This window comes from Temnothorax longispinosus, chromosome 7 (assembly GCF_030848805.1).
Source record: "Temnothorax longispinosus isolate EJ_2023e chromosome 7, Tlon_JGU_v1, whole genome shotgun sequence".
NCBI classification, from domain to species: domain Eukaryota; kingdom Metazoa; phylum Arthropoda; class Insecta; order Hymenoptera; family Formicidae; genus Temnothorax; species Temnothorax longispinosus.
Genome location: NC_092364.1, coordinates 6,417,867 through 6,435,226, shown reverse-complemented (window position 1 = coordinate 6,435,226; position 17,360 = coordinate 6,417,867). Strand labels below are relative to the sequence as shown.

Below are 17,360 nucleotides of genomic sequence, written 5' to 3'. Positions count from 1 at the left end.
TACTGCAAAAGCTACATTAGTAACATCGTCAGTAAATTCTTGATTTTTTTTTCCACAACCGTATCTCTTTCAAGAATTTATTTAGAAATATATTTCTTGTGAAACTTTTTCTAACCACAGTTATTAAAATAAAAACAGTTTCTAAAACAACTTTCTGTGAAGTTTGTTGTAAAAATTTATTTTTATACTGTTCTGAAACTAAACTCATAAAAGCTAGTATGAATATTGGCAGAATTTGCCTGCTATTTTTTGGTAAAAATTACACTATAATTTTTGTACATTTAATTTTTAAATACTCAACCTTGCTTGCGCTCGTTGCAGAGCATATAGTGCGATTATATAATTTATCTGTATTTTCGAAAATTGGTTTTACCGTTATTTGTCCCCCTTGATATCCTACAACTTTTGTCTAAAATATAATGTTTTTTCATACGTTCCATATTTTTTGAGATATTTGTCTGAGGCATTTAAAATGCCACACTCTGTATATTGATTATATTTAACATTATATAGGGGAGACCGGGGCTAAGCCGACAGCGGGGCGAACTTGACACTAGGCTTTTTGCCAATTTAAATTTATCGTAGAAACTTGCCTTTGCTACTGTAAATACGTTTTTATGTGCCAGTATTATCAACGGAATTTGGTAACATTCTGAGTTACAATGTAATTTTTAACGCGACATAAGTGTTTTTGATAGTAAAAAGTAATTTTTCTGATCTCTCGAAAATGTCTACTCTTTCATCGAGCTTTAGGGTCGATTCAGACACAGCCGTGACGTATCCGTACCGTGCACGAAACAGAACATCAAACAAGGATACCTATTGTCTCCATCCTTGTCTAATGTTGTCTCCATCCTTGTCTGATGTTTCTGTTTCGTGCACGGTACGGATACGGCACGGCTGTGTCTGAATCAACCCTTACTCTTGCGAATCTACCGGTAAGTGATTTTAATGGGAAATTCGATGCTTTATACGAATCCGATAATAATTTTTGCATATTTTCAAAATTTATATATTTTTGGAGTAACAAAAGTAAAAAACGACGTTCGGGGCTAAGTCGACACGACGCCACCGGGGCAAAGACGACACTAACCTAAAGTGACATTATCGCAAAAAAGGTCATTGTTTCGTCCGATTCCGATGACGATTTAAGGAACATCTGTTGCGTCTGTTCGGAAAACATTTCATTAGCTTCTAATAACAAACAATGCATTTTATGCAACCGTATGGCTCATGACGAATGTGTGCGCACATCTGATCGCGAGTTTACGTGTATAAATTGTTTTTCAGACAGTTCAGAAAAAGATAATTAAAAGTTTAATCTTTTTTTTTTCATTATTTTAAATAATTGTTTACTTTATTTCGACTTTTTGTTCCTAATACACAATGTCTTTTTATTTGATAAACAATGTATTTTTATTTTTAAACAATAAAAAAATAAGTTCCAGATCAAATTGTGTCGATCAAACAAAGTGTTGAGTTTGCCCCGGCGGGGTGTCGAGTTCGCCCCGTCATTTTTTAATTCGAAAATTTGTCTTCGCGTCACTTTTCCTTTCCTGGCGGCAAAACAAAGCGACGTACAGCAAAACTTCCTAAATCAATTTTGTACCTGAAGAAACACTCTTTAAATATATATCATTGAATTTGCCTAAAAATTTTAATTAAATATTAAAAATTGCCTTTGAAAAAATAGTGTCGGCTTAGCCCCGGTCTCCTCTATGCCATTTATACTTTCTTTTTACAAGAGATTTACGAAGAAGACGAGCTACTTGAAGACAAAGCATGGCGCAGTGCCTCAGGAATTAAAAATATATAAAAAATAGGATTTATTGTATTTTCATAAAATAAAAAATATGTACTTTTAGAATAAAATAAAGAATAAAATAGGATTATTTTAAAAATTAAAAGAAATATACGTCTTAGTGTAAAAATAACTGTAAAATACATAACTGTTATGATTAATGATATAGCCATCAATTAAGTCTACGAGTCACTTGCACTTACTATAGAAAAATCTGAATATAGGCTTTTAAATTGCGGGTTCATTATAACGCATTAATCATTTCGTGTAATTATAAACTAGGCTTTATCATGTTTTATTTCTGGAATAGGAGCCTAGTCAATGGGTTGCGTAAGCCATAAGGAAGGAAGTAAATTCCGTCTGAGATGAGTATATCGAGCAATTACGTTGGCAAATACGTCATTCTTACGTATAACGAGAAATAATGAATGACTTGGCAATACAAAAACTTGGATTTCTCGTAAAAATTCTAATTGAATGCAAAGTAGTAGACCTCCCTCGGAACTTGGAACAATTTAAGACTCGATCAAGAATAGCGCGAAAAATATTATATGTCCGTAAATTATATACATCTAAAAAAATCTTCAAAAGATTAGAACCTCTTTCTTTATGGTTTAGGTACCTATCTGTAAAATCTCGAATTCTCTCTATGTTCGAGATAGCGATAATATAGAAAAAATAAAGTAGACTAATTCAAAACTCGAGAAATTATTTTAAAAATCTACGCGGTATCTGAAGAGACATTTGAAGAATGTTTTAAAAAAATTAAAACGTCTTTTAACCGTCTATTACGTTTACAAATGACTAAATTTCTAATTCAAACAAATTCCTTATCTATAATATTCAAACATAAAAAATCTTCAAAAGATTAGAACCTCTTTCTTTATGGTTTAGGTACCTATCTGTAAAATCTCGAATTCTCTCTATGTTCGAGATAGCGATAATATAGAAAAAATAAAGTAGACTAATTCAAAACTCGAGAAATTATTTTAAAAATCTACGCGGTATCTGAAGAGACATTTGAAGAATGTTTTAAAAAAATTAAAACGTCTTTTAACCGTCTATTACGTTTACAAATGACTAAAATTTCTAATTCCACAAATTCCTTATCTATAATATTCAACATCTAACATCGATGTGTATTTTTATTGTAAGTGTTCGGCGACATGATTTAAAAGCGATTTGAAAGACAAATGCTTATCTGTTGCAAACGCGTAATGTAATAAATGTACAGGATAATATGCAGAAAACCATTCACGTTCTCAATGATGTCAGTAATAAGGGAACTCCCGACGAAGAAAAGAAGGTATCTTCGGCTTGGTGTTCCCACCAGTTCCCATATGCATTTTATATACTTTTAGTAAAAATTTGGTCCATTGATTTCCGAGATTATAGCGAACAAAAAAAAAGGCTAATTCAAAAAACTTCTAATACCGGTTTCCAAAAAAATTAGTAACAAAAAATTATACATTTTATGGCACTCCCCGGGAAATTCTACCCCTGTTTTATATACAATTCTTTAAAATTCGCTCAATTATTTCTCGAAAAATTAGAAAAATTAAAAAAACCGGTTTCCAGAAAATCGGTAACAAAAAACTATACATTCTATAACACTCCCCGGGAAATTCTACCCCTATTTCATATACTTTTAGTAAAAATTTGGTCAAATGATTTTCGAGATTATAGCGAACAAAAAAAGGCTACAAACTCTGTTGCTTTATAATCTAGATCAGCATAAATCTTTAAACTTTATTTTTCTCACAATAGACTACGTATTACTTCAACTAAAATGTTAGATCTTGAGAAAGAGATCGAATCCTAGATATACGTAAATAAATTCAATAAAGTATCTCAATTGCTATATTCTATTTGTGGCGGCTGATGTCTGCGCTAGAATTGAATAAATTATGATATGAGAGTAGATAGAAAAATAACTTTCTCCTCAACCATAAAATTACGTTTAACATATTTAAAGAAATACATATAGAAAGTAAATCATAGACTTGATTTGAAACATCGCTAAAAAGTAATATATTCGTGTACATGAAACAACATGTATGCATCATAGAAATTACATATTAATGTGTTATGTGTGGAAAGCCATAATAAGCAATATTTTGTACATATATATGTATAACAACATATAATATTATATATATATATATATATATATATAACAATATATATATATATATATATATATATATATTTTTTTTTTATTGAGGGATATCTCTTGCTGTATGAAATAGCCCTACTGTGGGCATAGTGATGTTACCACCAATTCTCTGTTGTATAATAATTTCAATTTTTTATAAAAATATAGAAATACTCAATTATATCAAAGTACTCCGTTATTGATAGTCACAATCGGAAAAACAATGGTTCTACACATAAAAAGCTTAAACTAATTGTAACTATGTAGAATTAACAGAAATATATAAATTAATTTTTCTTTGCCGATTGCGCTACAAATGATAAACTACTTAAATAAAATATTATTACATAAATAAAATATTTATCTGTAGAATGTACATTTCTCTTTCGAAAGCTTCTCTAAAAACATTAAAGAAAATATATAATTACATTTAACTATTTAAAGAATGACGTGTAGAATTATGTTAAAGGCTGCAGGATATTAAACGAAGCAATTTATCTCTTTCGGAAATTAATATTATTTCCGAAATAAGTTTTTGTAACTAGGTGCCTTTAAAACTGTAAGAATATATAGGATATGTTCTGCATGACGCAGGATATAGCTAATAGACTTAGCGTAATCGCGGTTCTCATTTGGTTTTTCGAAGTTTATGAAATTAATAAAAAAGCAAGATTGTTGTTTTAAAGAATTAAATATGAAACATCTTTAGATCACCTATACCTTTGTTTGTGTTGATACTTGAAAAAAGTATTAATAAGAAAGGTGAAAACGGTTTATAAAAAATTATTTAAAGACAAATATTATAATTAAATTTGATAGCAAACGGAGTGACCAATGATAAAAGGACAACTTTTGTTCGGCGTTTTCAATTTTTTCAATTATTGGTCACATTTAATCCTGTAAAAACATGTATCGCTAATAAACATTTTTCCAGCGTAATTTACGGAAAAATGATAATTTAAGAATAATATAATTATGAAAAAATTGCTTGAACGTATATATTAAAGATTAAGTCATACAGAATGAATGTTATTAATTGCAATTGTACTTTGTTAAGGATCCAACATATTCTCTATGTAATCGGGCCGCGAGGCTGACTGCGACGTGCCTACTGTCAGTCTCATCACAGATTAATAGACAGATAGCCAATGGCCCTTCAAAAGTCGAGACCAGCATTTCCGTGCTTTGATTACCGACACACTTTGCCCCTTACCGACAGACTTTGCCCCTATAGGATTGAGTCCGGACTAAATCACATTACAGACCTTTGCCCCTGGTGCGAGTCTGGACTAAATATACCCGATTTTACCTACAGACTTTGCCCCTGGTGCGAATCCGGACTAATTTTGCAGTGATGCCAGATTTCAGCGGTGATGTCAGATGCTCGATGCTCGGTCAGCCGAGCCGGCGAGAATCGTGCTAGGCTTCTTGTTAATATCTCGGCGCTCGCGCGCGCGCGCGCACCTAGGTCTTGTCGCACTTATTAATTACTTATGATATTTATTGATTATTATATATATATATATATATATATATATATATATATATATATATATATATATATATATATATATATATATATATATATATTGTATATATATATATATATATATATTACATGAAGCCGAGACCGAGGATTAATGAACAATACTATTGTTATTATATAATAATAAAGAAAACTTATTTTGTAATTTAAAAATAATTTTTTATTTTTTTATGAGCAAATCGTTAACTTTCCTAAAGTTGTTAGAAAATATGCGAATAATTTTAATGATTGTCAAATAATTTTCCTAGTTTATATGTATTACATAAAAACTTATTTGCCTAAAAAAATAAAAATGCAAAAAAGTTAGAAAAAAACCGGAACTCGAACTTGGAGAACTTCATCATTCTAGCCGATCGTCTTACTCGCTCGTCCACATTTACTATTAGAAAATGCTTCTACCGGCTCGATAGATTACGCACATGGAAACTTTAAGCAATTTTATTTCATTAATTATTTGGCATTGGCACAAGTTACTATGTCTTGTAAAATACATATAGTAAAATTAAAGGACAAATTTTTGCAATCACAGCAGTTATGTGTATTTCACTTTTACGAATAGATTACGTATATATTGTTGCTCAACGGAAACCGCGAGAAGGTGATGGTCTCTTTCGTCATGAGATAATGTAAAAAATTCGTTTTTTTTTTAACATTGCAATAATTTTAATATGTATAAATTAAAAAATATATAAGTAGATAAAGCTCGTATGTCTTAGATAAAAGAAGAGCCAATAACCGAACAACATGATTCTAAATAATATAGTTTAATATTCCGTCAAAATAACTGGGACGTTTCGTGCTTTACAGAAACTTTTTCAATCAATAAAATAAATCCCTCTAATTGCGCAAAAACCCTGACTGAGATAATATTTTTTCGCAATAAATTCTTTACAGTAATATTCGGGAAAAGGGGGGATGTTAGATACGATTTGTATCAGCATTAAAAATTAAATCGATTTGCGATTTATTTAAGTGAATTTACTGTTCTAACGAAGAAGCTGTGTTTCAAAACCGACAATTCGTTGGCGCGCAGTTTAGTTGGAAATAGTATTGGAAATTCACACGGAAATTATTTGCTACTTAGATTCTAGCTCGAATTTGATGGCGTTCTTATATTAAATTGATTTTAAATCGCCGCAGGGACTACTGTCAAAATGCATTCTGCGCTTAGCGCTGTTTATAATGTGCAAATAAAATATACGCTCGCTCATCTATCTGCATTAGTGTCATCTTGTGCACTGTGTTCATACAAGAATTCGTGCAAATGGAGTAAATTGCTACCTATATGTGCACATGGGTGCATTTATATCTTACCGTTTAGAGTACAAAATATCTATTCTCTAATGGGTAGATATGATTGCAACCCGTCTGTAATACAGCAGCGTGTTTATAATCCAGTAAGTAAATTAATAGCAAATTGTTGCCAATTTGGCATTAAACTCACTTACAAAGAACTTTGCCCATTTTTATAAAGGTTTTAAGCCCCTTGCGTCTAGTAACGAGACTTAAAATGAAAGATTATTGTTAGAGGATCGAAATATTTCTGTATAAACATAATCCTTTATTGTAAGTTAATACCGTTCAGAGATACACTCTTTGAAAAATTAGAAAAATGTACAAAATGGCTTTGTTTCATTCGATTTTTCGACGTCCTAGGCATCTCCCTGTGATGACGGATAATAAACTATTTTAATATATTAATTGAAGTACTTTTTATACAAATAAATTTGTTACTACTGATTCAGCTAATTGCAAATTTCTGGATGTGAATCAAGGATATTCAAAAGAATGCTATATAGTATATTTTTCTAATGTTTCAGAGTGTATCTCTAATCAATGTCGACTTAGAGGATTATGTCTGTAGAATATTCTGATCCTGTAACAATAATTTTTTATTTTAGTAAAGTCTCGTTGTTAGACGCGAGGGTTCTAAAATAGACAGGGTTCTTTGTGGCAATTCCAATTATCAATAAAGTGAAACGTGATATAAAATAATGTAAAATCTCATAAAGTGAGAGAATGTAAATGTAATGTGTTATTATAAAATAACAATAAATATTTTAAAATTAAAAAATCTTCCTATACTTATCTTTCCGATAAATCATGTAATGGTCATCACTTGCGATGATGTTTAAAACTTCCAAAGAACTTTGTTCCCAATTGCAAATAACACTTAATATAATACTAAAAAGCAACATACATTAAAATATGTTTAACGCATTACATTTGTTTTGTTTTTTCACTTAACTTTTGCATATACTTACAATAGATTAGGCAGCAAAAATAATCAATAACTCAATAACATAAATGTTTTGTCGTTTATAGATCTTCACAAGTTCGAATTCCATTTCAACAATGACAAAATCTTTTCCTGTTCATATTTTTTATTGTTTCTATCGTATATCGACTGATATCTTTCGGGAAATCGTATCTCAAAAACTGTCACTTTATAGGATTCGTAAATTTTTGTTTTGTTGATAAGCATCAAACAAGATAGTTTGCTTTACTGTTCAAAAGTATAGTGATTTGGAATTAAAATACAGCTTTATTGTTTAATTTAATATTATTCGTGGAAAACAAACGCAAAAACGCAATTTTTACAGATACGACGCACTTCAAAATTGTAACCAAATGAACAAGATACGACATATTTATTTTTAAATAACATTTATTATTGTCATTTAAAAATAAATATGTCGTATCTTGTTCATTTGATTATAATTTTGAAGTGCAAATTTGTCGTATCTACAAATACGAGAAAATGCGAGAAAATTTCGACAACTATAATTCATTTTTGGTAATCTATTTCAAGATAGGATGTAGACGTGTGTGTGAAGCTAGCGTCTCATTTTGCGGAAACTCACAAATTATTGAGAGTTGTGACTTCCTTTTCAATAGTTCTAGAGTTCCTGATAGTTTAAACAAATAGTTCTGGCCATTAAAGCCAAAAAACGCGTCAGTACTAAACTGAGACGTTATGGTTCACGCAGCGTCTCACTTTGTCCTACACAAGTTTCACCACTGTATCTCATCAGATTTTGCGAGATCTCTAGTTCTATAACAGTTTTATAACGAGTTTTGCCATATAAAAGCAAAAAAATTAATTATAAGGTACTAAAAAAAAATTACAATGTAACGAGTATACCGAGTTAAGACGCCAGTTGAAATCTCGGAGTTCCGGTTCATATAAAATATTTTTTGAGTAGTTTTGAGCATTTCGAGCGTTAGAAGCATTTTCTAAAGAGTTCCCGGCACTAGCAATGTTGTATAATTTTAAATAAATTAATAACGCTCGAAAGTCAGGAATTTATCGAAAATAGGTGAGACGCTGGCCGTATTTCGACAGTTCTGCGAGTTCTATTACAATTTTCGTGTAGTTCTGAACGTGTTCTAACGTTTTCTAAAGACTTCTGGCGATAAGCGTTATTTAATCATTTTTTAAATAATTTTTATCGTTTGAGAAAGACGCATTTACGGGTATATGGGTGAGACGCTCGATAAATTCCTGATTTTCGAGCGTTATTAATTTATTTAAAAATTATACAACATTGCCAATGCCCGGAACTCTTTAGAAATTGCTTCAATATACTTAGAACTATACGAAAAATATTTTATATAAGCCAGAACTCCGACATTTCCTACAGCGTCTCACCCATATACCCGTAAATGCGTCTTATACTCGTTACATTATAATTTTTTTTTTAGTACATTATAATTAATTTTTTTGCTTTTTAATGGCAGAACTCTTTATAAAACTGTTATAAAACTAGAGATCTCGCAAAATTTGATGAGATACAGTGGTGGAACTTGTGTAGGACAGAGTGAGACGCTGCGTGAACCTATAGCGTCTCAGTTTGTACTGACGTGTTTTTTTGTTTTAATGGCCAGAACTATTTGTTTAAACTATCAGGAACTCTAGAACTATTGAAAAGGAAGTCAGAACTCTCAATAATTTGTGAGTTTCCGCAAAATGAGACGCTAGCTTCACACACACGATGTAGACACTTAGCTTTGGGGTTGCCTGACTGAGCGTTTAAGCAGAAAAACCGGAAATTGTGTAAAATTGACCTCGAATTGTGTAAGATACGACCTCCCAAAAGATATCAGTCGATACGTGAAAAATATATTTCTTGATTAAATTAATAAATTAAAATTTAAGAAATTAATAATAAAATAAAAATTAATTTTATAAACTGAAATTAAAAATATTAGAAATTAATTAAAATTTAAAGAAAAATAAAAATTATAATCAATAATTTATAAACTATAAATTAAAAATATTTTTGTAACATTCTTTGCGGTGTGTGTGGAGATGGGTATAGTATCGGTATTGTTAAATTGATTATCAATTTAATTATGTAATTGTACGTTTCAGTTTCAGACTGCGTTTCAAGATTAAAAGTACGGCGCGTGTAGTTGACGAAGCAAAAAAATATAGTTTTAAAATTCACACGAAAAATTGTTACTATATAGGTGAACAAAATTCAGCCTGACCGTATTTGGCAGTTTAATTTGATGAAAATATTAATTTTATGAAATTACCAGGGGAATTACATAAAAGTTTATTTGAAATTTTAATTGATATACAAACATGAAACTTTCCTACATAGTATAAATAATAAATATAATTAATAGAATAAGTTTATTAAAGAAGCATCGCGAATTAAAATATTTATCCTTTATTTGTTCTTAAAAGAAATTTCTTATGTTATTTATAATTAAAAATATATAATTGATGCATGATTATTAACATCGAGATTAACACAGAATCTATTGCGTCAAAAAGTTGCAACTATATACATATACCATTCAGAATTTATGATTTATTTTTTAATTATGTATTCAAAGTTAAGGGTTTTTTTTTAAATAACCGCAATATTAATCGGATGGCAAAGTTAATTAAAAATAGCGGATATTAAAAATAAAAATGATAGAATTTTTACTTTTGATATCCGGCCGCCGCTATATGGCACCGACATTTTGAATTTATCAACTGAATTTAACATCAGATTAATATTTAGCAACCTGAAAAACTCTTGAGTTTGAGTAACAAGAAAAATTTCATAGTTTCTTAATTATATAATGGTCTATGTAAGTCGCAACTTTGATGCAATAGACTCTATGTTAATCATCAATATCTTTTTAACTACAATTGACATAACAAATTTCTAAGGGCTAAAAGTCCTAACAATTAACATACTTAATTTTGATTGCAATATAACTTCTCTAACACGTCACGCGGAGTTCTCGGCTTAGAGATCAGTGCTCTGATTCTATAACTATTAACAACAATTCGTTATCATTATATTGTCGTTGCGCACTTTTTTATCATATATTATATCTGCACAACGATAATATAACGATGATAACGAAACTGTAGTTATAAGAGTTACAGAAAATAGCCTTAACAACGCGACTTTTCGACTGTTAGCGACTTCGTCCGAAAATGACCCGCTTTATCTTAAGAACGTAGTTACTGCATTGGCCGCTACACGGTATGGCGCTGAAACCAGTGAGAAATGCTGGTCTCGTCTCAACCCGGACCTTTGGCTATCTGTCTATTAATCTGTGGTCTCATGGTACGGATTCGATCCACATGGGGTTGTCGATCACGCCGTCCCGCGTGGTCGATCACGCGTCGATCCCGCCCCACGTACAGGTGCGCGCATGCCAGAATTGTCGAGAATCGGAGCACGGCGCAACTCCTAACACGCGCAGTGTCTTTGTTCGCGAAAATTGTGCCCACAGCGCAACTCCGTCAATCGTCGAATGATCAATCAGAGAGCGCCGCGTTCCATATCTCGCCTTCGTTTTCGGCCCTCGAGAACCTTCCCGGTAGAAAAGAACGATCGCGGCACACTCGTTTTGCACGTATCAGAAGCAAGTTCTCTCGGCTTAACGCAACATTCTCAACCGATTTGTGCGCGACATCGCCGCCCAATCATCCAAGTGCGGCAGTGTCCAGAGAGACAGTATTCTCCACGAGTGATTATCGAGCTTATCCAAAAAGCTCGCACGGAATCTCTGTTATCGAATCGCGTTCGCGCTCGGAGTCTGCCTCGCGAGCAAGATTTCCTCGACCGCAAGATTTCAGTCGTAAGGGCATCAAATCGATGCTCGGCAAGATCCCCGTCTCGCGTTTGCGGCAGAGTATTGACGCCTCAAGATTTCCGAGCGATTCGAACCACGACAGTATCCGTCAAGTGTGACAAGAGGTCCCGGTGCAAATTAATCGCGGTAAAATAAGTCGTTCTCTCATCCGCAGCCCTCCCCTTGTTTCGCAATCTTTCTGTGGTACCGGCATAAATCGCGCTCCGCTGAATCCGGTCGAGCACGAAACATACTTAAATAAATCATGCGTTCGTCGTTCGAATAACATATAACCAATCATGTCGAATTGTGATAAAATGTTTATTTCATAACTTTCATTATTTATCAATTATTTATTTCATAAATTTTAGAAACTTACGCTAGAACGTTCAGTAAAATAATGAGTATTTTTCGTTAAAATTGACGCTTTCCAATTTACGGCGAATGCGATCGCACGAGTTTTTTCATATCTTTCGTTTCCATTGTTACAAACATTTGTACTGAAATATATCATTCTATATGATATATTTTTGTTGCAAGACATTATAATAATGTTTGAAGATATTACAACAAAATGAGACGCGAATGAAAATATGATAATCCGAGTCAGGGTGATCCAGCACGGTAATCGTTCTCGAGTAAACCTCTGGTCAACCAGGACAAGTGGAGAATATTGTCACATTGCCACGAATGATCCTATTTGCTCCATTTCGCCACACTAACATGATGAGAATTTTATTTCGATTTAAAGAACATTCTTTCGATAAAATATTGTAGAATAATTTTTGTCTCAATCTCCTCGTGTTGCGTTATTCTTTGATATTGGAATGATAGTCGTTGGTTATTTAAAAAATGAATACTCAAACTTTAATCATTTATAAATCGCAAACATAAAATTTTAAATTTTTTTCAAGGGCGTACTTATCTCTGAGGCCTTAAAATGACCTCTGCCTAACTTTGGCAATTTATTTAAGGAAAATAATTTACTCAATCGAAAAACTCCTTTCAAAAGAATGGACTCAAAGAAATGGTCGGTAGAAGAGGTAAAACATTTAATTTTGGCTGTCCAACATAGAAGGGCTCTGTGGGACATTAGTCAACCGGTGGACCAGAGATCCAAGGAAACCCGGAAACGACTCTGGGAAGAAGTTGCTGATGAATTGAATGGTAAATAAATAAATATATAATACAGTTGGATTAGTTGGATATGATAAAATCTGATTTTTCTAGGTGTACTCGACGCAATTACTGTAAAGCAGAAATTTAAATCATTACGCAATACATATCGCAAAATTGTCCAGTCAGAGCAGTACCTTCCGAGTGGATCTGGGAGGAATAAAAATGAGGGCCGTCACAAGTGGAAGCACTACGACAGAATGGAGTTTCTTCGTGATACCAGTCTATCGAAGGAGTAAGTAACTGATTTTTGTTATTATTATAAAGTAATATGTTTTTGGCACAACACAATGGTGGACATCAGTTTCAAGATCAAGTACAAATTACAAATTCTGTTTGGCATGGACAACAATAGCTCTGGTAGTATAATGGTTCTGTTATTATTATTGCTATTATTTGAAAATTATTTAATAATAATAATAATCCAACTATTTTTATTTTTAATTTTTTTATTTATTATTATTATTATTAAATTATTTTCCAACAATAGCAATAATAATAACAAACATTATACTATCCCAGTTACTGCATATGTTGTCCATGTCAAACAGATTTTGCACTTGATCTTGAGGCTACTCGACCAAATTTCTAAAATTGCTCATTCTTTGTGCCAGGAACATTATTATTAGACAGCGATAAAATTACTGTAATTCCACAATTTGTTTCTGTAATTTCTATTTTGTTCATTTATTGTAGCACGTCGAGTAATATTTCTAGCACAAAGAACGAGCTATTAAATAAATCGGTAGACCAGTCAACTTCTCAAGTACAAAATCCGATTGACATAGATCCAAATGACAGTAGTAGCACAGAAAGCGAGACAGAAAGTATGATCATTGTTTTATTATTATTATTTTTTATAATAGGCTGTATATAAAAATTTGTTTGCAGCGCCAACTTTATCAAGTACTTTTACGAGTGGAAAAAAGCCGAAGACTCAATACCAATTTTACTATTGATAGCGATATATAAGTTGCTTCTATGCATCTGTTGGATAAACTAATCCAAATTTTTGAGAGACGGGAAAAGGCGCAAAATGTTGCACCACCAAATATAAATGGTCCATTCGATGAGGTGGATCATATGCTACAAACAGCAGCATTACATTTGCGCAAAATGTCGCCTCAACTACAAATGCGAACTCTACAGGATATTGTCCAAATGACCTTCTCCAGACTACAAGAAGAAACGAATAATAATTAAATTTCTTTTAGCTGGATGTTTTAGAAGATTCCGACAACACATTTTATATTTTTTTTATACAAGCATAATTAGCTTTAAATCTTAACAAAATAAATAATGGTTGTTTAAATTTTTTCAGATCTTTTTATTTTTTTTCTTCAAAATATGGATGTAGTTGCGTATATTATGACGGTACACGTGTAATACTTTATATTTAAAGCAGTCTAATGATAATTTTATTAATATACTATAAATAAGTATCATTGTAGTCTCTTTATTTATGATTAATTAAATGACTTAATGCTCTCTTGCTTTTTATATATACAATTTTGATTGAATTAAAATGTCAAAAAGTCAAGCATAATTGTCTCATTAAGTTACAAAAAAATTTTCAAAGTCCTTTTTTTAAGGAAGTATAGCCAGTACAGCCATATTCAAATAATAAAGCAAAATTTAACAATGTTTAAACAATTATTTGGTATGTCTTAGGTATATCAACTATAAACTTGCGAAGTTATTTTAGACGTACAATGATAGAAAAGACATACAATTTAGACATACAATGATAGAAAAAATATCAAATATAATATTTACTTATTCAGATTATTACCATTTCCAAACGTCATAGATTTTTATCAGTATTTTTCATTATTTTCCATAAATATTAATTAACCGATTTTTTAATTTTATCACTTTATTTTTTCCTTGAGAAATTCTCAAATAAAGTTATACGATTATTTGGCTTAGGCTGTACGGTCAAAACATCCTTAGAACAAATTATTTTTTTTTAATTAATTAATTTTATGCAAATCCATGATGATAATTTTAATTACTGCTATTGAAGATACTGCCAAGGTATAGCACCCTCGCCGTTAAAATAATAGCAAAATTTATTCCTGATGTTCATGGCATCTCGAGAAGAATTGTTAGTGCCACAATTACGAAGATCTCTCAAGGCATGACTGCTATCCATTTCCTTCCTCCAATTTCCAGGAATAAAACCACTAAGTTCATCGTGATCAATCATGGCCGCAGAAATATATTCGTTTTTGTCTAAATTCTGTTTTCGAAGCCAATTATGAATGCAAATAATGGCCTGGACAATTTGCATTGTGCTTTTTACAGTAGCGTCAATAGGCTTTTTCAATATTCTCCATTGACTCACAAGAATTCCAAAAGAATTCTCGATTGTTCTACGAGCACGACTGAGGCGATAATTATAGATAATTTTTTCGTGATTAAATCCTTCTTTTCCTGGATATGGTCTTAGCAAAAAATTAGTTAACTGGAATGGTTTATCGACAACAAGAACATATGGCATAGGATCACCATCGACCGTGAGTTTCTTAGGTTCTGGAAGTCCCATTTCTCTATTATAAAATTTCTGACCCACAATAGAATCTCGGAAAATTCCACCATCACTACGTCTGCTATAAGCTCCGATGTCCACGAATGTAAACATGTAGTTGGCATCACATATCCCGAGCAGTACAATGCTATAATAGTTTTTGTAGTTGTAATATAAAGAACCAGCGTTATGGGAACATTAAAACAAATGGAATTATATAGCTAGTTCGCCAGTTGCCATAATTAGATAATGTCAAATAAAAGAAATACCTGAATAGCAATGTGTTCCGTCAATTGCCCCAATGCAGTGATTAAAATTCCAGCAATCTTAGAAATCTTGTGCGATATTGAGCCAATCCTCCTTACTTAATGGAAAAGGAAGCACTTTTTTAGCAAGGCAATCCCACAATGCTGCACATGTCTCGGCAATAATGTTTGACACTGTCGTGGCTCCAACAAGATACTGGTATGACATGGAGTCCATTGAATCACCAGTAGCCAAGTATCTGAAAAAAGATTCTGTATGTAATATTATCTTTATGGAAAGAATCATGTTCGACTTAACACATCCAGCTTACCTTAATGTCATAGATAATTGTGCTGCAGCAGGTATGGGATCTCGAGTCATAGTCTGTTTTGTGATATGAGGTGCAACCAAATGCAGCAGGTCCTCAAATTGCGATAATGACATCCGCATATAGTTTTGAAACTTAGGTTTATATCTCGACAGAGTTGGATATATTGCATGGTAAAACCCATACTTATTTCTCAATCTAAATATAGGATGTACCCAAAAACGCTTTTTTTTGTAGATCCGTTTCTTTTTCTCCTCTGAATTCATCCGCAATATTTCATGCACAATGACAACTAGTAGTATGTCATTCAGGAGTTGTTCCTCTTGAGCATTATTCACCTGCCTCGCACATTCTGTCACCCATGTAACGATATTTCTGCATGAAGGCCATTATGTTCTAGTTTGATATAAATTTTAATTTAATCACTATACAATTCACATTATCACAATTATCAATTAACTGGAAGGAAGCCTGTCAAAACTCAGTAATCACCTTGTTGGACATATACATATAGGAACTGTTTTCGCGCAATTCCTTGGGCCTAACGCATCTCACCTACGGCATACCGAGTTCACTACATCGCGGACATAAACACACAGTTACACGTACACTCATATACACAGTGTCATATAGCCCTAAGGTGGTGCTGAAGGCACTTAATTTCCCTCATCCCTCATCTAACTAAAAAAAAATATAGGAATTGTTATCGCAAGTCGCGGCAGTTTCATGACGCGCACGTTTTGCCGCTTACTTCTCCCTCCATTAAACGAGCGGCAAATTTAGTTACGTGACTATATATTTGCCGCTGGTTTCTAGCATCCATAAAATTGCAGCTTTTCACTGTTCTTAATTTGATGATATAGTTCTATTGTCGGTACGAATTTGGAAAAATTCACACAAATTTTAAAATGAATCTGCCCCCTGCAGGAGATATTCCGTATACTTATTGGAGACCAGGTATATCTTAATTATATACGTATTTATTTATATAAGTATTATATTAAATATTAAACCTTTATTTTCGTTGTTTTCTAAAGAAAATAAAACACTGCGATATCGAGTAATTACAAGTTTATCAGTATTGAAAGGCGACGCTGTTGTTCGTATCTCCAAGTTTTTAAATATAATCCGCACAATTTTGTAAATTATGCCATTGTTTCACTGTAGCATGGTCATTGTTTCTTTAAATACAAAAAATATATGTTAACGCTATTTTATAACGCTATTGAAATTTCTCTACTAAGGGCCGATTTCACAGTCTCCGATTAACTGGATCGCGATTAAACTCACTCTTCGTCTTTTTCTAGGGGGACAGTTAAAAAAAGATGCAGAGTGAGTTTAATCGGATGAGGATCACATTAATCGGAAACTGTGAAATCGCGGCTCTAAAAACTATATTCTATAAGGTTTTAAAATTATATTTGTAATTGTAATGTATTATATTTCTTGACACGTACTTATTATTATTTATATATTGCCTCGTTAAGT

General features: G+C 32.1%; 1 protein-coding gene and 1 pseudogene across 6 annotated transcripts; one reads left to right on the top strand and one right to left on the bottom strand.

Annotated features, from left to right (window-relative positions):
- Positions 1–10,866: 10,866 nt before the first annotated feature.
- LOC139816079 (uncharacterized) lies at positions 10,867–14,211 on the top strand. Of its 6 annotated transcripts, none has more exons than XM_071783412.1 (5): positions 10,867–11,161; positions 12,668–12,759; positions 12,823–13,003; positions 13,465–13,595; positions 13,660–14,211. In XM_071783412.1, the coding sequence occupies exons 1-5, from the start codon at positions 11,022–11,024 to the stop codon at positions 13,725–13,727; spliced, it is 612 nt and encodes a 203-aa protein (XP_071639513.1). In that variant the 5' UTR covers positions 10,867–11,021; the 3' UTR covers positions 13,728–14,211. The 6 variants fall into 6 exon arrangements, with proteins under 6 accessions (XP_071639513.1, XP_071639512.1, XP_071639515.1 ...); XM_071783411.1 differs by having other exon boundaries at positions 12,567–12,759; XM_071783414.1 differs by having other exon boundaries at positions 10,870–11,161; positions 12,507–12,759.
- Positions 14,212–14,340: 129 nt separating this feature from the next.
- Positions 14,341–16,621, bottom strand: LOC139816080 (uncharacterized; annotated as a pseudogene).
- Positions 16,622–17,360: the final 739 nt, after the last annotated feature.